Source organism: Medicago truncatula, chromosome 6 (genome assembly GCF_003473485.1).
Source record: "Medicago truncatula cultivar Jemalong A17 chromosome 6, MtrunA17r5.0-ANR, whole genome shotgun sequence".
NCBI classification, from domain to species: Eukaryota; Viridiplantae; Streptophyta; class Magnoliopsida; order Fabales; family Fabaceae; genus Medicago; species Medicago truncatula.
Genome location: NC_053047.1, coordinates 24,762,964 through 24,788,577, shown reverse-complemented (window position 1 = coordinate 24,788,577; position 25,614 = coordinate 24,762,964). Strand labels below are relative to the sequence as shown.

Here is a 25,614-nt window from a genome sequence, read left to right as displayed (position 1 = left end):
TGGGATAATTAATAAAATAGTGGTGTATGAGTAATATTGAGGGTTTTAATGAAGTAATTTTGTAGCAACATTTTAATGAGATGAGAAAGTTCTTAGGCCCATTAAGATGAGGGAAACCTAGCCCATTTAGTGAGACTATATATGGATAACTCTGGTAAGAAATTGGGGTTGAGCACTCATTTCACAAACTTCACAAAAGGTGGTTGGTGAGAGATTACGGATATTTTTTTGCTAAATCAATGGCAGACTCCAAAACTCTAACTTCGTCTAGCAAGGTACTATTACTAACTATTATTTTCAACACTCGATTCCTCTTTTTTTTTTTTTTTGTTTTTTAGGGTTTTATCATACTTTAATTTTCAACTCTTTTTCTTGATCCATTCTTGTTAACTCTTCTGGGATGATGTTCTTTTTTAGTTTTAGGGTTTATAGTTACTCGTTAATTGAACCAGAGGGATTTAGATCCTCTAATTATAGGTGCTTTTGAATTTAATTCTAATCCCCAGGGGCGTAAGAAAAAAAAAGTTTTTTTTGCGTGCATATTTGTCTTTCACCTGGATCTTGTGAGAATCAAGATAAAATTATGTGTTAGTTTCATAATCAATGTTGAATTAATGTTGAATTGAATGAAATCTTATAGATTTGACTTTCATAACAAGAAGAAAAAATGCAAGCTGATAGACTCAATGTTGAATTGAATGAGAATTTCATATTTGTTGTGAAATTTTTTCTCTTCCTACCCGTTGATTTGTCTGGATTTCAAAATTGTACGAGTAAAAAAGGGTTATTTTTGCACGTCCAAATTATCCATGTTTAAGTCTTGCACGAATAATATGGTGGGTGACCTGATTGGATAGACTATGATATCATATTGGGTTTTTATATTTAGTCTAACTCATCCCAGAACCGGCTTATAAGGTGTCATCATTCTTCATAAACCTTTTTCAGAGCTTATCACTTTTAAACACGGGACTTGGGTTTTTATCAATAGGTCTTTATTAGGTTTAATCTAAAAGCTGAACTTCTGCTGCTTTATAAACTGATGGTGAATTATTGTGACAGAGACCAGTGATATCCCAGAATGATATATATGTGGCACAATGCAAACTTTGCATGAAATTTAGAGAGATTGATGCGCAGGAGGAGTTTGAGGAGATCCTTCATAAAATCAAACAAGAGCCTTTTGATTGTAGCAAAAAGGATAATTGTAGGTGTGATGATCCTGCTGATATAGAATATGATTCTACGCGGACATGGGTCAAATACAAGCCTAACATTCCAAAGACTCCAAAAGGATTCAAGAGAATCTCAGTGCTTAGAGATGATTACTCTAAATTGGACTCCTACTACATAACACCTACAGGTAAACAACTGAGATCTCGCAATGAGATAGCAGCATATCTTAAAGATCATCCACAGCCCAATGGTGTATCTGCTTTGGATTTTGATTTTTCATCCCCAAAGGTCATGCAAGACACCATTCCAGATATTATTGTGAAACAGAAGGATTTTGCGAACAAAAAAGTTAAGATAGCTAAAGATGAAGTTTGAGAAATGTCATCACAAGGTTGCTGCATTTTGTTGTTCTTGATGCTAATTATGGTTGGTTTGTTTGTAATATATTATTTCTAGATATTGTGTTATGGAAAACCAATTCAGTGGTATTGAAACAAATTAAACTTTAGTTATGGTGGTCCATAGTAATTGTAACCTAAACAGGTATTTGCAGGCTCTTTGTGTTTTAACCTAAATACATCTTGTACTCTATCTTTATAAAATAAATACAAGTTGCATTTTAAAAAAATATATATATAATTTATAGTTATGTGGTGATAAATGTTAGAAATACTATAAAAAAAACTGCAAATAGAATAACATTTATTTTTATTTAACTGCATTAGTTATAATTCAAACATGAATGACATCCTCTTGTTAAAAAACATGTTTGGCTACCTCAATTTGTTCATTCAACAGTTAATTTTACTTTATTTAAACTAGAGTTTTTTTTTTCTCTTAAAAGAAAAACTTGTCTACTATTTTTATTACAAACGTGAAATAGCTTGGTTTGTGGGTCAATTTTTCTACTTTTTATTGTTAAAGGTTAATGGCAGATATGACCAGTTGAAAACTATTAGATTTGCGTTTACTTTATTTAGGGTAGATTTTAGTACTTAGAAAAGAATTCGATTGTGACACATCATAGAATCTTACTCTCGGACAGCTTTGGATCTTATTGCAGATACTAATAAGAATGATTTTCATCCTCATGCAAAGTTGTTCTCCCTCGTTAAGAGGCACTCTTCTCTTTCTTGAGTGTTTCTCCTTTAATCATACTTTGAGAGAAGACAATGAATGTGCTGACTAGTTGACCTAGTTTGGTGCTAACAATGTTGATTCCTTGAAGATGTGGAAGTATTATCCTCCTTAGTTGAATATCATTCTGCTTGTGGATATAGATTTTAAGGTATTTAGATAACAGATTGCTTAGTTCTTTTATTTTCCCCTTGATAAAGAAAAAAAAAATCGATTGTGACAATGAAAATAACATAAACCGCTAGGTAGATGTGTAAATATTAGCATAGTGAATAAAAAAGTGTAAAAGTAAAAATATTGAAAACTAACGGTATTAACTTGGGATAATTAATAAAATAGTGGTGTATGAGTAATATTGAGGGTTTTAATGAAGTAATTTTGTAGCAACATTTTAATGAGATGAGAAAGTTCTTAGGCCCATTAAGATGAGGGAAACCTAGCCCATTTAGTGAGACTATATATGGATAACTCTGGTAAGAAATTGGGGTTGAGCACTCATTTCACAAACTTCACAAAAGGTGGTTGGTGAGAGATTACGGATATTTTTTTGCTAAATCAATGGCAGACTCCAAAACTCTAACTTCGTCTAGCAAGGTACTATTACTAACTATTATTTTCAACACTCGATTCCTCTTTTTTTTTTTTTTTAGGGTTTTATCATACTTTAATTTTCAACTCTTTTTCTTGATCCATTCTTGTTAACTCTTCTGGGATGATGTTCTTTTTTAGTTTTAGGGTTTATAGTTACTCATTAATTGAATCGGAGGGATTTAGATCCTCTAAGTATAGGTGCTTTTGAATTTAATTCTGATCCCCAAGGGCGTAAGAAAAAAAAAGTTTTTTTTGCGTGCATATTTGTGTTTCACCTGGATCTTGTGAGAATCAAGATAAAATTATGTGTTAGTTTCATAATCAATGTTGAATTGAATGAAATCTTATAGATTTGTCTTTCATAACAAGAAGAAAAAATGCAAGCTGATAGACTCAATGTTGAATTGAATGAGAATTTCATATTTGTTGTGAAATTTTTTCTCTTCCTACCCGTTGATTTGTCTGGATTTCAAAATTGTACGAGTAAAAAAGGGTTATTTTTGCACGTCCAAATTATCCATGTTTAAGTCTTGCACGAATAATTTGGTGGGTGACCTGATTGGATAGACTGTGATATCATATTGGGTTTTTATATTTAGTCTAACTCATCCCAGAACCGGCTTATAAGGTGTCATCATCCTTCATAAACCTTTTTCAGAGCTTATCACTTTTAAACACGGGACTTGGGTTTTTATCAATAGGTCTTTATTAGGTTTAATCTAAAAGCTGAACTTCTGCTGCTTTATAAACTGATGGTGAATTATTGTGACAGAGACCAGTGATATCCCAGAATGATATATATGTGGCACAATGCAAACTTTGCATGAAATTTAGAGAGATTGATACGCAGGAGGAGTTTGAGGAGATCCTTCATAAAATCAAACAAGAGCCTTTTGATTGTAGCAAAAAGGATAATTGTAGGTGTGATGATCCTGCTGATATAGAATATGATTCTACACGGACATGGGTCAAATACAAGCCTAACATTCCAAAGACTCCAAAAGGATTCAAGAGAATCTCAGTGCTTAGAGATGATTACTCTAAATTGGACTCCTACTACATAACACCTACAGGTAAACAACTGAGATCTCGCAATGAGATAGCAGCATATCTTAAAGATCATCCACAACCCAATGGTGTATCTGCTTTGGATTTTGATTTTTCATCCCCAAAGGTCATGCAAGACACCATTCCAGATATTATTGTGAAACAGAAGGATTCTGCGAACAAAAAAGTTAAGATAGCTAAAGATGAAGTTTGAGAAATGTCATCACAAGGTTGCTGCATTTTGTTGTTCTTGATGCTAATTATGGTTGGTTTGTTTGTAATATATTATTTCTAGATATTGTGTTATGGAAAACCAATTCAGTAGTATTGAAACAAATTAAGCTTTAGTTATGGTGGTCCATAGTAATTGTAACCTAAACAGGTATTTGCAGGCTCTTTGTGTTTTAACCTAAATACATCTTGTACTCTATCTTTATAAAATAAATACAAGTTTCATTTTAAAAAAAATATTTATAATTTATAGTTATGTGGTGATAAATGTTAGAAATACTATAAAAAAAACTGCAAATAGAATAACATTGATTTTTATTTAACTGCATTAGTTATAATTCAAACATGAATGACATCCTCTTGTAAAAAAACATGTTTGGCTACCTCAATTTGTTCATTCAACAGTTAATTTTACTTTATTTAAACTAGAGTTTTTTTTTTCTCTTGAAAGAAAAACTTGTCTACTATTTTTATTACAAACGTGAAATAGCTTGGTTTGTGGGTCAATTTTTTTACTTTTTATTGTTAAAGGTTAATAGCAGATATGACCAGTTGAAAACTATTAGATTTGCGTTTACTTTATTTAGGGTAGATTTTAGTACTTAGAAAAGAATTCGATTGTGACACATCATAGAATCTTACTCTCGGACAGCTTTGGATCTTATTGCAGATACTAATAAGAATGATTTTCATCCTCATGCAAAGTTGTTCTCCCTCGTTAAGAGGCACTCTTCTCTTTCTTGAGTGTTTCTCCTTTAATCATACTTTGAGAGAAGACAATGAATGTGCTGACTAGTTGACCTAGTTTGGTGCTAACAATGTTGATTCCTTGAAGATGTGGAAGTATTATCCTCCTTAGTTGAATATCACTCTGCTTGTGGATATAGATTTTAAGGTATTTAGATAACAGATTGCTTAGTTCTTTTATTTTCCCCTTGATAAAGAAAAAAAAATCGATTGTGACAATGAAAATAACATAAACCGCTAGGTAGATGTGTAAATATTAGCATAGTGAATAAAAAAGTGTAAAAGTAAAAATATTGAAAACTAACGGTATTAACTTGGGATAATTTATAAAATAGTGGTGTATGAATAATATTGAGGGTTTTAATGAAGTAATTTTGTAGCAACATTTTAATGAGATGAGAAAGTTCTTAGGCCCATTAAGATGAGGGAAACCTAGCCCATTTAGTGAGACTATATATGGATAACTCTGGTAAGAAATTGGGGTTGAGCACTCATTTCACAAACTTCGCAAAAGGTGGTTGGTGAGAGATTACGGATATTTTTTTGCTAAATAAATGGCAGACTCCAAAACTCTAACTTCGTCTAGCAAGGTACTATTACTAACTATTATTTTCAACACTCGATTCCTCTTTTTTTTTTTTTTAGGGTTTTATCATACTTTAATTTTCAACTCTTTTTCTTGATCCATTCTTGTTAACTCTTCTGGGATGATGTTCTTTTTTAGTTTTAGGGTTTATAGTTACTCGTTAATTGAATCGGAGGGATTTAGATCCTCTAAGTATAGGTGCTTTTGAATTTAATTCTGATCCCCAAGGGCGTAAGAAAAAAAAAGTTTTTTTTGCGTGCATATTTGTCTTTCACCTGGATCTTGTGAGAATCAAGATAAAATTATGTGTTAGTTTCATAATCAATGTTGAATTAATGTTGAATTGAATGAAATCTTATAGATTTGTCTTTCATAACAAGAAGAAAAAATGCAAGCTGATAGACTCAATGTTGAATTGAATGAGAATTTCATATTTGTTGTGAAATTTTTTCTCTTCCTACCCGTTGATTTGTCTGGATTTCAAAATTGTACGAGTAAAAAAGGGTTATTTTTGCACGTCCAAATTATCCATGTTTAAGTCTTGCACGAATAATTTGGTGGGTGACCTGATTGGATAGACTGTGATATCATATTGGGTTTTTATATTTAGTCTAACTCATCCCAGAACCAGCTTATAAGGTGTCATCATCCTTCATAAACCTTTTTCAGAGCTTATCACTTTTAAACACGGGACTTGGGTTTTTATCAATAGGTCTTTATTAGGTTTAATCTAAAAGCTGAACTTCTGCTGCTTTATAAACTGATGGTGAATTATTGTGACAGAGACCAGTGATATCCCAGAATGATATATATGTGGCACAATGCAAACTTTGCATGAAATTTAGAGAGATTGATACGCAGGAGGAGTTTGAGGAGATCCTTCATAAAATCAAACAAGAGCCTTTTGATTGTAGCAAAAAGGATAATTGTAGGTGTGATGATCCTGCTGATATAGAATATGATTCTACGCGGACATGGGTCAAATACAAGCCTAACATTCCAAAGACTCCAAAAGGATTCAAGAGAATCTCAGTGCTTAGAGATGATTACTCTAAATTGGACTCCTACTACATAACACCTACAGGTAAACAACTGAGATCTCGCAATGAGATAGCAGCATATCTTAAAGATCATCCACAACCCAATGGTGTATCTGCTTAGGATTTTGATTTTTCATCCCCAAAGGTCATGCAAGACACCATTCCAGATATTATTGTGAAACAGAAGGATTCTGCGAACAAAAAAGTTAAGATAGCTAAAGATGAAGTTTGAGAAATGTCATCACAAGGTTGCTGCATTTTGTTGTTCTTGATGCTAATTATGGTTGGTTTGTTTGTAATATATTATTTCTAGATATTGTGTTATGGAAAACCAATTCAGTGGTATTGAAACAAATTAAACTTTAGTTATGGTGGTCCATAGTAATTGTAACCTAAACAGGTATTTGCAGGCTCTTTGTGTTTTAACCTAAATACATCTTGTACTCTATCTTTATAAAATAAATACAAGTTGCATTTTAAAAAAATATATATATAATTTATAGTTATGTGGTGATAAATGTTAGAAATACTATAAAAAAAACTGCAAATAGAATAACATTGATTTTTATTTAACTGCATTAGTTATAATTCAAACATGAATGACATCCTCTTGTTAAAAAACATGTTTGGCTACCTCAATTTGTTCATTCAACAGTTAATTTTACTTTATTTAAACTAGAGTTTTTTTTTTCTCTTGAAAGAAAAACTTGTCTACTATTTTTATTACAAACGTGAAATAGCTTGGTTTGTGGGTCAATTTTTTTACTTTTTATTGTTAAAGGTTAATAGCAGATATGACCAGTTGAAAACTATTAGATTTGCGTTTACTTTATTTAGGGTAGATTTTAGTACTTAGAAAAGAATTCGATTGTGACACATCATAGAATCTTACTCTCGGACAGCTTTGGATCTTATTGCAGATACTAATAAGAATGATTTTCATCCTCATGCAAAGTTGTTCTCCCTCGTTAAGAGGCACTCTTCTCTTTCTTGAGTGTTTCTCCTTTAATCATACTTTGAGAGAAGACAATAAATGTGCTGACTAGTTGACCTAGTTTGGTGCTAACAATGTTGATTCCTTGAAGATGTGGAAGTATTATCCTCCTTAGTTGAATATCACTCTGCTTGTGGATATAGATTTTAAGGTATTTAGATAACAGATTGCTTAGTTCTTTTATTTTCCCCTTGATAAAGAAAAAAAAATCGATTGTGACAATGAAAATAACATAAACCGCTAGGTAGATGTGTAAATATTAGCATAGTGAATAAAAAAGTGTAAAAGTAAAAATATTGAAAACTAACGGTATTAACTTGGGATAATTTATAAAATAGTGGTGTATGAATAATATTGAGGGTTTTAATGAAGTAATTTTGTAGCAACATTTTAATGAGATGAGAAAGTTCTTAGGCCCATTAAGATGAGGGAAACCTAGCCCATTTAGTGAGACTATATATGGATAACTCTGGTAAGAAATTGGGGTTGAGCACTCATTTCACAAACTTCCCAAAAGGTGGTTGGTGAGAGATTACGGATATTTTTTTGCTAAATAAATGGCAGACTCCAAAACTCTAACTTCGTCTAGCAAGGTACTATTACTAACTATTATTTTCAACACTCGATTCCTCTTTTTTTTTTTTTTAGGGTTTTATCATACTTTAATTTTCAACTCTTTTTCTTGATCCATTCTTGTTAACTCTTCTGGGATGATGTTCTTTTTTAGTTTTAGGGTTTATAGTTACTCGTTAATTGAATCGGAGGGATTTAGATCCTCTAAGTATAGGTGCTTTTGAATTTAATTCTGATCCCCAAGGGCGTAAGAAAAAAAAAGTTTTTTTTGCGTGCATATTTGTCTTTCACCTGGATCTTGTGAGAATCAAGATAAAATTATGTGTTAGTTTCATAATCAATGTTGAATTAATGTTGAATTGAATGAAATCTTATAGATTTGTCTTTCATAACAAGAAGAAAAAATGCAAGCTGATAGACTCAATGTTGAATTGAATGAGAATTTCATATTTGTTGTGAAATTTTTTCTCTTCCTACCCGTTGATTTGTCTGGATTTCAAAATTGTACGAGTAAAAAAGGGTTATTTTTGCACGTCCAAATTATCCATGTTTAAGTCTTGCACGAATAATTTGGTGGGTGACCTGATTGGATAGACTGTGATATCATATTGGGTTTTTATATTTAGTCTAACTCATCCCAAAACCAGCTTATAAGGTGTCATCATCCTTCATAAACCTTTTTCAGAGCTTATCACTTTTAAACACGGGACTTGGGTTTTTATCAATAGGTCTTTATTAGGTTTAATCTAAAAGCTGAACTTCTGCTGCTTTATAAACTGATGGTGAATTATTGTGACAGAGACCAGTGATATCCCAGAATGATATATATGTGGCACAATGCAAACTTTGCATGAAATTTAGAGAGATTGATACACAGGAGGAGTTTGAGGAGATCCTTCATAAAATCAAACAAGAGCCTTTTGATTGTAGCAAAAAGGATAATTGTAGGTGTGATGATCCTGCTGATATAGAATATGATTCTACGCGGACATGGGTCAAATACAAGCCTAACATTCCAAAGACTCCAAAAGGATTCAAGAGAATCTCAGTGCTTAGAGATGATTACTCTAAATTGGACTCCTACTACATAACACCTACAGGTAAACAACTGAGATCTCGCAATGAGATAGCAGCATATCTTAAAGATCATCCACAACCCAATGGTGTATCTGCTTAGGATTTTGATTTTTCATCCCCAAAGGTCATGCAAGACACCATTCCAGATATTATTGTGAAACAGAAGGATTCTGCGAACAAAAAAGTTAAGATAGCTAAAGATGAAGTTTGAGAAATGTCATCACAAGGTTGCTGCATTTTGTTGTTCTTGATGCTAATTATGGTTGGTTTGTTTGTAATATATTATTTCTAGATATTGTGTTATGGAAAACCAATTCAGTGGTATTGAAACAAATTAAACTTTAGTTATGGTGGTCCATAGTAATTGTAACCTAAACAGGTATTTGCAGGCTCTTTGTGTTTTAACCTAAATACATCTTGTACTCTATCTTTATAAAATAAATACAAGTTGCATTTTAAAAAATATATATATAATTTATAGTTATGTGGTGATAAATGTTAGAAATACTATAAAAAAAACTGCAAATAGAATAACATTGATTTTTATTTAACTGCATTAGTTATAATTCAAACATGAATGACATCCTCTTGTTAAAAAACATGTTTGGCTACCTCAATTTGTTCATTCAACAGTTAATTTTACTTTATTTAAACTAGAGTTTTTTTTTTTCTCTTGAAAGAAAAACTTGTCTACTATTTTTATTACAAACGTGAAATAGCTTGGTTTGTGGGTCAATTTTTTTACTTTTTATTGTTAAAGGTTAATAGCAGATATGACCAGTTGAAAATTATTAGATTTGCGTTTACTTTATTTAGGGTAGATTTTAGTACTTAGAAAAGAATTCGATTGTGACACATCATAGAATCTTACTCTCGGACAGCTTTGGATCTTATTGCAGATACTAATAAGAATGATTTTCATCCTCATGCAAAGTTGTTCTCCCTCGTTAAGAGGCACTCTTCTCTTTCTTGTGTGTTTCTCCTTTAATCATACTTTGAGAGAAGACAATGAATGTGCTGACTAGTTGACCTAGTTTGGTGCTAACAATGTTGATTCCTTGAAGATGTGGAAGTATTATCCTCCTTAGTTGAATATCACTCTGCTTGTGGATATAGATTTTAAGGTATTTAGATAACAGATTGCTTAGTTCTTTTATTTTCCCCTTGATAAAGAAAAAAAAAATCGATTGTGACAATGAAAAAAACATAAACCGCTAGGTAGATGTGTAAATATTAGCATAGTGAATAAAAAAGTGTAAAAGTAAAAATATTGAAAACTAACGGTATTAACTTGGGATAATTAATAAAATAGTGGTGTATGAGTAATATTGAGGGTTTTAATGAAGTAATTTTGTAGCAACATTTTAATGAGATGAGAAAGTTCTTAGGCCCATTAAGATGAGGGAAACCTAGCCCATTTAGTGAGACTATATATGGATAACTCTGGTAAGAAATTGGGGTTGAGCACTCATTTCACAAACTTCACAAAAGGTGGTTGGTGAGAGATTACGGATATTTTTTTGCTAAATCAATGGCAGACTCCAAAACTCTAACTTCGTCTAGCAAGGTACTATTACTAACTATTATTTTCAACACTCGATTCCTCTTTTTTTTTTTTTTTTAGGGTTTTATCATACTTTAATTTTCAACTCTTTTTCTTGATCCATTCTTGTTAACTCTTCTGGGATGATGTTCTTTTTTAGTTTTAGGGTTTATAGTTACTCGTTAATTGAACCAGAGGGATTTAGATCCTTTAATTATAGGTGCTTTTGAATTTAATTCTAATCCCCAGGGGCGTAAGAAAAAAAAAGTTTTTTTTGCGTGCATATTTGTCTTTCACCTGGATCTTGTGAGAATCAAGATAAAATTATGTGTTAGTTTCATAATCAATGTTGAATTAATGTTGAATTGAATGAAATCTTATAGATTTGTCTTTCATAACAAGAAGAAAAAATGCAAGCTGATAGACTCAATGTTGAATTGAATGAGAATTTCATATTTGTTGTGAAATTTTTTCTCTTCCTACCCGTTGATTTGTCTGGATTTCAAAATTGTACGAGTAAAAAAGGGTTATTTTTGCACGTCCAAATTATCCATGTTTAAGTCTTGCACGAATAATTTGGTGGGTGACCTGATTGGATAGACTGTGATATCATATTGGGTTTTTATATTTAGTCTAACTCATTCCAGAACCGGCTTATAAGGTGTCATCATTCTTCATAAACCTTTTTCAGAGCTTATCACTTTTAAACACGGGACTTGGGTTTTTATCAATAGGTCTTTATTAGGTTTAATCTAAACGCTGAACTTCTGCTGCTTTATAAACTGATGGTGAATTATTGTGACAGAGACCAGTGATATCCCAGAATGATATATATGTGGCACAATGCAAACTTTGCATGAAATTTAGAGAGATTGATACGCAGGAGGAGTTTGAGGAGATCCTTCAGAAAATCAAACAAGAGCCTTTTGATTGTAGCAAAAAGGATAATTGTAGGTGTGATGATCCTGCTGATATAGAATATGATTCTACGCGGACATGGGTCAAATACAAGCCTAACATTCCAAAGACTCCAAAAGGATTCAAGAGAATCTCAGTGCTTAGAGATGATTACTCTAAATTGGACCCTACTACATAACACCTACAGGTAAACAACTGAGATCTCGCAATGAGATAGCAGCATATCTTAAAGATCATCCACAGCCCAATGGTGTATCTGCTTTGGATTTTGATTTTTCATCCCCAAAGGTCATGCAAGACACCATTCCAGATATTATTGTGAAACAGAAGGATTCTGCGAACAAAAAAGTTAAGATAGCTAAAGATGAAGTTTGAGAAATGTCATCACAAGGTTGCTGCATTTTGTTGTTCTTGATGCTAATTATGGTTGGTTTGTTTGTAATATATTATTTCTAGATATTGTGTTATGGAAAACCAATTCAGTGGTATTGAAACAAATTAAACTTTAGTTATGGTGGTCCATAGTAATTGTAACCTAAACAGGTATTTGCAGGCTCTTTGTGTTTTAACCTAAATACATCTTGTACTCTATCTTTATAAAATAAATACAAGTTGCATTTTAAAAAAATATATATATAATTTATAGTTATGTGGTGATAAATGTTAGAAATACTATAAAAAAAACTGCAAATAGAATAACATTTATTTTTATTTAACTGCATTAGTTATAATTCAAACATGAATGACATCCTCTTGTTAAAAAACATGTTTGGCTACCTCAATTTGTTCATTCAACAGTTAATTTTACTTTATTTAAACTAGAGTTTTTTTTTTCTCTTGAAAGAAAAACTTGTCTACTATTTTTATTACAAACGTGAAATAGCTTGGTTTGTGGGTCAATTTTTTTACTTTTTATTGTTAAAGGTTAATAGCGTATATGACCAGTTGAAAACTATTAGATTTGCGTTTACTTTATTTAGGGTAGATTTTAGTACTTAGAAAAGAATTCGATTGTGACACATCATAGAATCTTACTCTCGGACAGCTTTGGATCTTATTGCAGATACTAATAAGAATGATTTTCATCCTCATGCAAAGTTGTTCTCCCTCGTTAAGAGGCACTCTTCTCTTTCTTGTGTGTTTCTCCTTTAATCATACTTTGAGAGAAGACAATGAATGTGCTGACTAGTTGACCTAGTTTGGTGCTAACAATGTTGATTCCTTGAAGATGTGGAAGTATTATCCTCCTTAGTTGAATATCACTCTGCTTGTGGATATAGATTTTAAGGTATTTAGATAACAGATTGCTTAGTTCTTTTATTTTCCCCTTGATAAAGAAAAAAAAAATCGATTGTGACAATGAAAATAACATAAACCGCTAGGTAGATGTGTAAATATTAGCATAGTGAATAAAAAAGTGTAAAAGTAAAAATATTGAAAACTAACGGTATTAACTTGGGATAATTAATAAAATAGTGGTGTATGAGTAATATTGAGGGTTTTAATGAAGTAATTTTGTAGCAACATTTTAATGAGATGAGAAAGTTCTTAGGCCCATTAAGATGAGGGAAACCTAGCCCATTTAGTGAGACTATATATGGATAACTCTGGTAAGAAATTGGGGTTGAGCACTCATTTCACAAACTTCACAAAAGGTGGTTGGTGAGAGATTACGGATATTTTTTTGCTAAATCAATGGCAGACTCCAAAACTCTAACTTCGTCTAGCAAGGTACTATTACTAACTATTATTTTCAACACTCGATTCTTCTTTTTTTTTTTTTTTTAGGGTTTTATCATACTTTAATTTTCAACTCTTTTTCTTGATCCATTCTTGTTAACTCTTCTGGGATGATGTTCTTTTTTAGTTTTAGGGTTTATAGTTACTCGTTAATTGAACCAGAGGGATTTAGATCCTCTAATTATAGGTGCTTTTGAATTTAATTCTAATCCCCAGGGGCGTAAGAAAAAAAAAGTTTTTTTTGCGTGCATATTTGTCTTTCACCTGGATCTTGTGAGAATCAAGATAAAATTATGTTAGTTTCATAATCAATGTTGAATTAATGTTGAATTGAATGAAATCTTATAGATTTGTCTTTCATAACAAGAAGAAAAAATGCAAGCTGATAGACTCAATGTTGAATTGAATGAGAATTTCATATTTGTTGTGAAATTTTTTCTCTTCCTACCCGTTGATTTGTCTGGATTTCAAAATTGTACGAGTAAAAAAGGGTTATTTTTGCACGTCCAAATTATCCATGTTTAAGTCTTGCACGAATAATTTGGTGGGTGACCTGATTGGATAGACTGTGATATCATATTGGGTTTTTATATTTAGTCTAACTCATCCTAGAACCGGCTTATAAGGTGTCATCATTCTTCATAAACCTTTTTCAGAGCTTATCACTTTTAAACACGGGACTTGGGTTTTTATCAATAGGTCTTTATTAGGTTTAATCTAAAAGCTGAACTTCTGCTGCTTTATAAACTGATGGTGAATTATTGTGACAGAGACCAGTGATATCCCAGAATGATATATATGTGGCACAATGCAAACTTTGCATGAAATTTAGAGAGATTGATACGCAGGAGGAGTTTGAGGAGATCCTTCATAAAATCAAACAAGAGCCTTTTGATTGTAGCAAAAAGGATAATTGTAGGTGTGATGATCCTGCTGATATAGAATATGATTCTACGCGGACATGGGTCAAATACAAGCCTAACATTCCAAAGACTCCAAAAGGATTCAAGAGAATCTCAGTGCTTAGAGATGATTACTCTAAATTGGACTCCTACTACATAACACCTACAGGTAAACAACTGAGATCTCGCAATGAGATAGCAGCATATCTTAAAGATCATCCACAGCCCAATGGTGTATCTGCTTTGGATTTTGATTTTTCATCCCCAAAGGTCATGCAAGACACCATTCCAGATATTATTGTGAAACAGAAGGATTCTGCGAACAAAAAAGTTAAGATAGCTAAAGATGAAGTTTGAGAAATGTCATCACAAGGTTGCTGCATTTTGTTGTTCTTGATGCTAATTATGGTTGGTTTGTTTGTAATATATTATTTCTAGATATTGTGTTATGGCAAACCAATTCAGTGGTATTGAAACAAATTAAACTTTAGTTATGGTGGTCCATAGTAATTGTAACCTAAACAGGTATATGCAGGCTCTTTGTGTTTTAACCTAAATACATCTTGTACTCTATCTTTATAAAATAAATACAAGTTGCATTTTAAAAAAATATATATATAATTTATAGTTATGTGGTGATAAATGTTAGAAATACTATAAAAAAAACTGCAAATAGAATAACATTGATTTTTATTTAACTGCATTAGTTATAATTCAAACATGAATGACATCCTCTTGTAAAAAAACATGTTTGGCTACCTCAATTTGTTCATTCAACGGTTAATTTTACTTTATTTAAACTAGAGTTTTTTTTTTCTCTTGAAAGAAAAACTTGTCTACTATTTTTATTACAAACGTGAAATAGCTTGGTTTGTGGGTCAATTTTTTTACTTTTTATTGTTAAAGGTTAATAGCAGATATGACCAGTTGAAAACTATTAGATTTGCGTTTACTTTATTTAGGGTAGATTTTAGTACTTAGAAAAGAATTCGATTGTGACACATCATAGAATCTTACTCTCGGACAGCTTTGGATCTTATTGCAGATACTAATAAGAATGATTTTCATCCTCATGCAAAGTTGTTCTCCCTCGTTAAGAGGCACTCTTCTCTTTCTTGAGTGTTTCTCCTTTAATCATACTTTGAGAGAAGACAATGAATGTGCTGACTAGTTGACCTAGTTTGGTGCTAACAATGTTGATTCCTTGAAGATGTGGAAGTATTATCCTCCTTAGTTGAATATCACTCTGCTTGTGGATATAGATTTTAAGGTATTTAGATAACAGATTGCTTAGTTCTTTTATTTTCCCCTTGATAAAGAAAAAAAAAATCGATTGTTACAATGAAAATAACATAAACCGCTAGGTAGATGTGTAAATATTAGCATAGTGAATAAAAAAGTGTAAAATTAAAAATATTGAAAACTAACGGTATTAACTTGGGATAATTAATAATATAGTGGTGTATGAGTAATATTGAGGGTTTTAATGAAGTAATTTTGTAGCAACATTTTAATGAGATGAGAAAGTTCTTAGGCCCATTAAGATGAGGGAAACCTAGCCCTTTTAGTGAGACTATATATGGATAACTCTGGTAAGAAATTGGGGTTGGGCACTCATTTCACAAACTTCACAAAAGGTGGTTGGTGAGAGATTACGGATATTTTTTTGCTAAATCAATGGCAAACTCCAAAACTCTAACTTCGTCTAGCAAGGTACTATTACTAACTATTATTTTCAACACTCGATTCCTCTTTTTTTTTTTTTAGGGTTTTATCATACTTTAATTTTCAACTCTTTTTCTTGATCCATTCTTGTTAACTCTTCTGGGATGATGTTCTTTTTTAGTTTTAGGGTTTATAGTTACTTGTTAATTGAATCGGAGGGATTTAGATCCTCTAATTATAGGTTCTTTTGAATTTAATTCTAATCCCCAGGGGCGTAAGAAAAAAAAAGTTTTTTTTGCGTGCATATTTATCTTTCACCTGGATCTTGTGAGAATCAAGAAAAAATTATGTGTTAGTTTCATAATCAATGTTGAATTAATGTTGAATTGAATGAAATCTTATAGATTTGTCTTCCATAACAAGAAGAAAAAATGCAAGCTGATAGACTCAATGTTGAATTGAATGAGAATTTCATATTTGTTGTGAAATTTTTTCTCTTCCTACCCGTTGATTTGTCTGGATTTCAAAATTGTACGAGTAAAAAAGGGTTATTTTTGCACGTCCAAATTATCCATGTTTAAGTCTTGCACGAATAATTTGGTGGGTGACCTGATTAGATAGACTGTGATATCATATTTGGTGGGTTTTTTGCATGAAATTTAGAGAGATTGATACGCAGGAGGAGTTTGAGGAGATCCTTCATAAAATCAAACAAGAGCCTTTTGATTGTAGCAAAAAGGATAATTGTAGGTGTGATGATCCTGCTGATATAAAATATGATTCTTCTCGGACATGGGTCAAATACAAGCCTAACATTCCAAAGACTCCAAAAGAATTCAAGAGAATTTCAGTGCTTAGAGATGATTACTCTAAATTGGACTCCTACTACATAACACCTACAGGTAAACAACTGAGATCTCACAATGAGATAGCAGCATATCTTAAAGATCATCCACAACCCAATGTGTATCTGCTTTGGATTTTGATTTTTCATCCCCAAAGGTCATGCAAGACACCATTCCAGATATTATTGTGAAACAGAAGGATTCTGCGAACAAAAAAGTTAAGATAGCTAAAGATGAAGTTTGAGAAATCACAAGGTTGCTGCATTTTGTTGTTCTTGATGCTAATTATGGTTGGTTTGTTTGTAATATATTATTTCTAGATATTGTGTTATGGAAAACTGTAACGCCTAGTCGATATATTTATTTATTTTAATTAATTAGAGTCTTATATGTGATTTTAATTAATATTTGTGGTGTTATGTGGTGTGATATATTTTATTATATGGTTGGTTTTAATATTAATTTAATTAGGTGAGAAATAATAATTATTTTGAGGGTTGGGGAGTAATTAGAATTTATAAGAATTAAGAGGGAGTAAAATGAAATAAAGGGGAGTTAAGTAATGGGAAGTTAGGAAAAGAGAAGTCAGAAACGTTTTTACGTAGAAACTGTCAAGTTGGGAGAAAGGGAGAGAAGAGCAAGTAGAGTCCAGGAACCATATTGTTGTGCATTTCTTCTGCAATTTTAAGGTAAGGGTGAGGTTTGCTTCAGTAGTGTAGATGTTAATTTCTGATTTTGAGTTTAACAGAGTTTTTGGTGAGAATTGGGGATTTTGGGTTTTGTGATGAAATGATGATTTTGGGGTAGAGATTGTTGTTCTGATGATAGAAATAGGTTCTGAGTGTATACAGCAAGTTAATTCATATCTGTAAACTGATTTGGGGAGTGAATTGGAGAAAAATGGGATTTTGGGGAAAAACTTGTTTTTTGCCCGTACATAAGTTCATCGCTCGCCTTGCGAGTAGCTTGTGCTCGCCACGCGAGTGAGCAACTTCATAGCTCGCCTCACGAGCAGACCAACTAGCTGTGGCGAGTAACCCAGATCAAAACTTGATTTTCAAATTGTTGTTATAAGATGTTTTTGGGATAGTTTAATGTGCCTAAATGATTTTAAAGAGGACTGGAGCAAGTTTTAGATGAAAAAGATGAATAGGGAGCTTAGAATTGAAGTTTGAGTGAGAAAAATGTCAAAACTCCCTAGAGCACCTTATTTTCGCTCGCCTCGAGTTCGCCTTGAACTCGCCATGGAGAGCAACCCGTTTTATGAGTTCGCCATAGCGAGCAGATGTGCTCGCGAGGCGAGTAGCCCAGAACCTGAGGTGTTTATTTTGTTTTGAATATTGTTGAATGATGTTGATGTTTGAGCATAGTTATGTTTAATTGTGCATTTTTTTCTGGATTGCTGGATCACTGGTTGTTGATATTGATAATGACTGTGATGTATGTTGTATTTGCTAAACCATACATGTCGTTTATTTCCGCAGTCATATGAGAATGTATGCATGGTCAAGTTGTATGTAGATATACACAAGTGGGTCCATTGCATATGCATAAACAGCGGGAGGACTCATGTCCTGGAGCACTAGTTGTTCACAACGGGGAGGGCTTCGGTCCTGATGAATGCTTTAACCATTCAAAAGCGGTGAGGGCTTCGGTCCTGTTTGGTACCACATGCATAATTGCATTTATTGAGGGGTCTTAGTGGTGTCGTCATGTCATGCATGAGTCTTTGTTGTTGGTTGTAATTGCCATATTGATGATGATGATGATGTTGTTGATGAATATATATTTATACATATATTATTATGAATTGATTTGAAGATGATGTTGTTGCTTTGTGAAATATATATATTTATATTTACAAGATAATGTATTGATGTTTAATAGGGTGTTAGATTCAATTGATGATTTTAATATCTATATTTTATTGTTGTGAATCTCACCCCTTCTGCTTGAAAATGTTGCCCTTCCTATGGGTAACTTGCAGGTGATCCTGAGTAGTTGGCGGTGGCTCAAGTGTCGTGTCTGGGGCTCTGATACCTGGGATGGGAATTATTATTGTTTTTCTTTCCAATGTATCAATTTTTGAAACATGATGATGTAGCCCTGTGGTTGTTTAGATTTCTTTGATGAGGCTTCTATGCCAGGATCATTTTATGGAGAATTTAACCGTTGTTGTTGCTGTTTAATGCAAATATTTCGCTGCATAATTATTGAAGTTTATGAAAGATGTTTAATTAAATAGTTTTATATTCTATTTAAGATATTTTGAAAATAGTAGTGTGACATGCCCGTTGGGTTGAACTCTGATGTTGTGTATTTAATTACTATTATATTACTTTTGGGTAACGGGGTGTTACAAAAACCAATTCAGTGGTATTGAAACAAATTTAACTTTAGTTATGGTGGTCCATAGTAATTGTAACCTAAACAGGTATTTGCAGACTCTTTGTGTTGTAACCTAAATACATGTTGTACTCTATCTTTATAAAATAAATACAAGTTGCATTTTTTTTTTAAAAATATATAATTTATAGTTATGTGGTGATAAATGTTAGAAATACTAAAAAAAAAAAAAAAGCAGCAAATAAAATAACATTGATTTTTATTTAACTTCATTAGTTATAATTCAAAAATGAATAGAATCCTCTTCAAAAAATAAAAAACATGCTTGGCAATCTCCATTTGTTTATTCAACTATTTTTTTTAACAAGCAATTTGTTTATTCAACTATTAATTTTACTTTATTTTGACTAGAGTTTTTTTTTGCTCTTGAAAGAAAAACTTGTCTACTATTTTTGTTACAAAAGTGAAATAGGTTGGTCTGAGGGTCAATTTTATACTTTTTATTGTTAAAGGTTAATAGCATATTTGACCAGTTGAAAACTATCAGATTTGCGTTTACTTTTTTTAGAGTAGATTTGTGTAATTAGAAAAGAATTTGATTGTGACACATCATAGAATCTTACTTTCAGACAGCTTTGGATATTATTGCGGATACTAATAAGAATGACTTTCATCCTCATGCAAACTTGTTCTCTCTCGTTAAGAGGCTCTCTTCTCTTTCTTTGGTGGTCTCCTTTAATCATACTTTAAGGGGTTAATGGTGCTTTACCCCCCAGTAATATTAGGCCATTTCCAATTTTCCACCGTATAATTTTATTTTATTTTTATTTACCCCCTATAAAAAAAATTTGGAACACCCCCCTAATAGGTCATAAAAAAACGAAAAATTTCTGCAAAAAAAAATTCTGAAAATGGCCTATTGGGGGTGTTTTCTGGAAAATAAAAATTTTACGAGGGTGCAAATCAAACCAAAAATTTTATAGGGGCGAAAACCGAAAATGTCATATATTACAGGGGTGAAAAACATTATTAACCCTTTTTTATGTTGCTGCTCATCAAAGGCTATGAAAAGAAAAAGCTTAACATCTGCTTGTGGTACACCTCTAGAGTCAATTTTCTTGGTTTTAGAGAGATGAGAGAGAAGCTGTGGAGAATTTACACTCTTCACCATCTTCTTGCTTAACCTAAAAGAAAACACCGTTGCACCACCGCCTTAGCCAATTAACCTCCATTTCTCATGGGTTCTTTTCAGATACCTTGGAAATGTTTGGATGATTCACCTACACCTATCAAAACAACCATCAACAAAACAAAAATCAACAAAACTTTCGCACAAGTCGTTCCGAATGTCTGTAGCATCCCAAACTCGCAACTCCCTCAATCGGTAATCAACGGGGACATGCGATCAATCGAGATTCCAGAACATGAATATGAATCTGGTACAGACGCATGCAAGCTAAATCTCCATGGGAAAATCATCTGGCCCAAAGGCGCAACACCACTGACAGTTTTTGACTTGAAGAAGAAGCTTTCACAATACTGGAAGAATTTGTCACAGTGGGGAATCACATCACTGGGAAGGGGATACTATGAATTCATCTTTACTTCACTGGAGGATGTCAAGAGGGTGAGATCGATCGCATCATGGAATCTGAGCCCAGGTATTCCTAAACTTTTCGCTTGGTCGAAAGATTTTAGCCCTAAAAATCAGCGTAATACTTATGCTCAAGTTTGGGTTAGACTTTATGGTTTGTCTCAAGAGTATTGGGTACAAAACATTCTTTTTACGATTGCGGGTAGCTTAGGGTCTCCTATATGTACTGATTCAACAACGGCCAAGCCCAGGATCGAAAGAACTTTCGGACACTATGCTAGGGTTTTAGTGGACATGGATGTTTCACAAACAATAAGGTATAAACTGTTTGTGGAAAGAAAGGGGTATGCATTCTTTGTGGATGTTGAATACGAGAATTTACCTGATTATTGCACGAATTGTAAGTCATTAGCACATTATGTGGAGATTTGCAAAAAACTAAACTGTGAAGAGGTTGATGTCCCGATGAAAGAGACAACTGCGAAGATGGATGCAGAAAATAAGAGGAAACATGGTAAAAATCCTAAACCAGTATATGTACAAACCAGGGATGGCAGAGGTATTCAGGGGAAGGCTCAAAATGAAGTAGCTGAAGGCGCACATGTTGCTAATGCACCTGAAACGCCAGATGAGAGGCTGCAAAGAGAGATTGATGCAGAATTAGAAAGACAGGAAAAATCTGCTCAAAGTAAAAGCAAAACTCCCATCTTGCAAGAGGTGGAACCAATTGTAAACAATAACAGGTTTAGTGCTTTAGAAGACCAATTGGTGGAGAATATTGAAAATGAAATGGAGGAGAATTCATCACAAGACTCTGAATTTGTGGATGCAACACAAATGGGAGAGGGGAATAACTTACCAGAGGAGGAAGAGGAGGAAGAGCAAGAAATTACAGAAGATAGAGTCAAGAAAAATGCAGAATTTTTGAAACAGTCATGGGCAAATATTGCAGAAGATGAGCCGGCTGAAGTTCAATTTATTAGAGAATCTAGAGAAGGAACATGTTGATAGTCAAGCACAGACCTTGGACAACCCTCCCTTCAAGATTGTAACACATCAGAAACCAAAACCAAAACAAAAACAACATAAAACACAACCTACGCCTTCTAACCTTTACTCTACCAGATCAAAGGCTGCACACCCCAAACCTTTTAGATGAAGATCCTTTATTGGAACCTAAGAGGCTTAGCCAATCAACCTACAAGATTGGCACTCAAAAACCTAATACAAAATAACGAACCTGATATAATTCTCATTGCAGAGCCTTGGATGAGATTTGAAGACTTACCTAAAAATTGGTTCCTCAGACAAAATTACAAACCCTTTGCTATGAATGTAAGAGAAAACAACATACCTAACCTCTAGTGTTTGTGTCTAACCCACCTTAACCCGAACATAATCCAAATTGATGATCAACATGTTTCCTTCTCTATCTCTGATAACGGTAAGGAGCTAGCATTGGCAGCAATATATGCATCAACTTGTTACTTGAAGAGAAGGAAATTGTGGAATACTCTTGGTAATTTGTTAAGTCAGTTCAGCCTCCCTTGGAACTTTATTGGTGATTTTAACACAATATTGGGAGCTTATGAACATCAGGGCAGCTGCTCTCCTTCTAGAACTCCCATGCAAGATTTTCAAGCATGGACAGATACTTATGATTTATTACATTTACCAACAAAGGGCGCGCTTTTTACATGGAAAAATGGAAGATAGGGATGAAGATTCACTCAAAGGAGACTGGACAGGTCTATTTGCAATCAAGATTGGTTAGATGCATGTAGCACAACATCTTGTTCAACTTTAATAAGGCTCACCTCTGACCACTATCCCCTTCTTCTGGAATTTAAAACAACAGAGGTTCTTTTCACCTCATCCTTTAAGTTCTTAAAGATGTGGTCAATGCATGAGAATTGCAAAGAATTCATTTCAGATAGTTGGCAAACCAGAGTAGTAGGTTGTCCAATGTATATTCTTACAAAGAAACTGAAATTGTTGAAAGATAGATTGAAAAGCTGGAATGTGAATGTGTTTGGAAATGTTCATCAGTATGTCAAGCAAGCTGAACAAAACCTTCATGCAATCCAAAACCAAATCCAATTGACCAACCCTTCAGACAACCTTTTAAACCAAGAGAAGATGGCTCGGTGTGAATTAAACACAGCTTTAGCGAGGCAAGAGTGTTTTTGGCTGGAAAAAGCTAGATTATCTTGGCACTTAGAGGGTGATAGGAATACTTCTTTTTTTCATAGAATTTCAAAAATTAAGTGTAAAACTAAACTCATAAATACACTGAGAGTTGAAGAGAATATTATTAGTGATCCACAAGAGATTTCCAATCATGTTGTGAACTATTTTATGAATTTATTTGGTACTAACCCTTTTTTGCAGGATCAAATGCTAGTGGAGGAGGTCATTCCTCAACTTGTTGGGGGAAACATCAATGCTATGCTAACTATGTTACCAAGCCATGAAGAAATCAGAAATGCAGTGTTTAGCTTGAACAAAGAAAGTGCTCCAAGGCCAGATGGTTTCAGGGCCTTTTTCTTCCAAACATATTGGGATATAGTTCAAAGAGAAGTGATTGATGCTGTGTTACAATTTTTTACATCTGGATGGTTACTTCCAAACTACAATGCAAACATCTTGATTCTCATTCCAAAATCCAATAATGCTGACACAATAGAGCAATTTAGACCAATTGCAATGGCCAAATTCAAATTCAAAGTCATTTCAAAGATCATTGCTGACAGGTTAGCACAAATTCTTCCTACAATTATCTCAAAGAACCAAAAAGGCTTTATTCAGGGAAGGAATATAAAAGATTGTCTTTGTTTAGCCTCAGAAGCTATTAATCTTCTCCATAAGAAGTCATATGCAGGGAACATTGCTTTGAAAATTGATATTACCAAAGCCTTTGATACTTTAGATTGGAATTTTCTGTTGAAAGTGTAACACCCCGTTTTCCCAACATAAAAATTTCATAAATTAATCAGAGTAAAACACCTTAAACGGAATGTTACACTTCTTTTCTTAAAAATCACAAATGGAATAATTAAATAATTATCCTTCAAATATCAACAACGTAATAATTAAAACTTTGCAGCGGAATTAATTCAACGACAATAAAAGCTTCAACAACATGTTCCAAAATTGACACATAAAGGAATGATAAACATAGCAACAATTTCCCATCCCGTTACGTATCAGAGCCCTAAGACACTTGAGCCACCACTCCTACTAACCTTTATTACCTGCAAGTTACCCATACGAAGGGCAACATTTTCAAGCAGAAGGAGTGAGATTCACAATCAATAATAATAATATATAATTCATCAAATGCATCTAACAACTTAAACTCCATCAATTAGTAATAATAATTCTTTTAACAACTCCTAAACCATATCATGTACTCATCATATCAACAGTCATTACTCGATATCATAAACAACATCATAACAGCATCATTTAGCATCATAATCAACATCTTAATCATAATCATATACAACATAACAACATCATTAATTCGTATTAACATTCTCCACCAAGCATCTCATTAACAACTCATGAATAAAAGACAACTTAACAACTATATGTAACATCATCAATTCATAATAATAATTATTCATCAAACATTTCATTAGCAATTCATGAATAAAAGACAACTTATCAACTTAACATAACCATCATCAAGTACATTTAACAACTCATAGCTTAACATCATGTAGTTATCATCACAACATTCATAATCGTTATCATGTAACATCATAACAACCTCATATTCAACACCATAAACAGTCATCATAACATTATAATCAATATCATCAACAACATCATAACAACATAATTCATCATATGATAAACCTCATTGTATAACAACATAATTCATCATATCATAATAATATAAACGACACAACATAATCATCACATCATAATAATATAAACAACTACATATATTCAACAATAATGTTCTTACTTCTTTAACTTTAGTAACACTTACTAATTCAACCAACAACGACGACAACAACAAGATTCAACAACAACAACAACTCACTCAACAACGACGACAACAACTTAATCAACAACAACAACAACGAAAACCACAACTTAATCAACAACAGCAACAATTATCCAATATATGTATATATTTCATAATCGACAACATCATCGATAACATGGCAATTCAAACCAAGACAACGACTCATGCAATGACATGACGACACATCTAAGACTCCTCACAAATGCAACTATGCATGTGGTACCATATTCAGGGCCGTGACCCACACCGCTGTCGAATGGTTAAAGCATTCTCATCAGGACATAAGTCCTCACCGCTCAACACCGCTTTGAACAACTAGTGTTCCACCGCTTTGAACGACAAGGCGTTCCAGAGCCGAAGCTCTCCCACTTTTATGCTTATGCAACTGACCCACTTGTGTATATCTACATACAACTCAACAACATCAACGACGACCACTACTCATCAATGCATATATGTAAATATGACTTCACCTCGACAATCCAATTAATAATACTTCAACCTTTGAAAAGAATTCAGCAACATGTATAATTTATTTAAATATAAATATACATCACAGTCAACAATAATCCATCATAATTGATCCAATGATTCCAGAAAATACACAATTAATCATAATCAAACTAATGCATCAAGTTCATTCAACATAGTATATGTTCACTTGGTTTCATACTCAATCATCTCCAAAGTCACTAAACTCAACAACGGCAACATCAACGACAACATAGACAACGACAACTGCGCATAAATAATTATAAGTTACTCCACAACTTGGTCAACATCAACAACTTAAGACTCCAATACTTTGGACGACATCTTACAT

At 32.9% G+C, this 25,614-nt stretch overlaps 4 protein-coding genes and 3 pseudogenes across 4 annotated transcripts; all 7 read left to right on the top strand.

The window, feature by feature from the left end:
* The first annotated feature begins 171 nt into the window (after window positions 1–171).
* LOC120575925 (methyl-CpG-binding domain-containing protein 4) lies at window positions 172–1,684 on the top strand. Its single transcript, XM_039826807.1, has 2 exons — window positions 172–275; window positions 1,063–1,684. Exons 1-2 carry the CDS (start codon window positions 240–242, stop codon window positions 1,549–1,551), a joined length of 525 nt encoding a protein of 174 aa, XP_039682741.1. The 5' UTR covers window positions 172–239; the 3' UTR covers window positions 1,552–1,684.
* Window positions 1,685–2,803: 1,119 nt separating this feature from the next.
* LOC120575924 (methyl-CpG-binding domain-containing protein 4) lies at window positions 2,804–4,396 on the top strand. Its single transcript, XM_039826806.1, has 2 exons — window positions 2,804–2,907; window positions 3,677–4,396. Exons 1-2 carry the CDS (start codon window positions 2,872–2,874, stop codon window positions 4,163–4,165), a joined length of 525 nt encoding a protein of 174 aa, XP_039682740.1. The 5' UTR covers window positions 2,804–2,871; the 3' UTR covers window positions 4,166–4,396.
* Window positions 4,397–5,426: 1,030 nt separating this feature from the next.
* LOC120575927 (methyl-CpG-binding domain-containing protein 4-like) lies at window positions 5,427–6,920 on the top strand (annotated as a pseudogene).
* A 1,130-nt stretch (window positions 6,921–8,050) lies between these two features.
* On the top strand, window positions 8,051–9,543 carry LOC120575928 (methyl-CpG-binding domain-containing protein 4-like; annotated as a pseudogene).
* Window positions 9,544–10,662: 1,119 nt separating this feature from the next.
* LOC120575926 (methyl-CpG-binding domain-containing protein 4-like) lies at window positions 10,663–12,168 on the top strand (annotated as a pseudogene).
* A 1,119-nt stretch (window positions 12,169–13,287) lies between these two features.
* LOC120575923 (methyl-CpG-binding domain-containing protein 4) lies at window positions 13,288–14,894 on the top strand. Its single transcript, XM_039826805.1, has 2 exons — window positions 13,288–13,391; window positions 14,171–14,894. The coding sequence occupies exons 1-2, from the start codon at window positions 13,356–13,358 to the stop codon at window positions 14,657–14,659; spliced, it is 525 nt and encodes a 174-aa protein (XP_039682739.1). The 5' UTR covers window positions 13,288–13,355; the 3' UTR covers window positions 14,660–14,894.
* Window positions 14,895–22,645: 7,751 nt separating this feature from the next.
* On the top strand, window positions 22,646–23,707 carry LOC112418418 (uncharacterized). The gene has a single exon (XM_024774761.1). The coding sequence runs from the start codon at window positions 22,646–22,648 to the stop codon at window positions 23,705–23,707; it is 1,062 nt and encodes a 353-aa protein (XP_024630529.1).
* The last annotated feature ends 1,907 nt before the right edge of the window (window positions 23,708–25,614 follow it).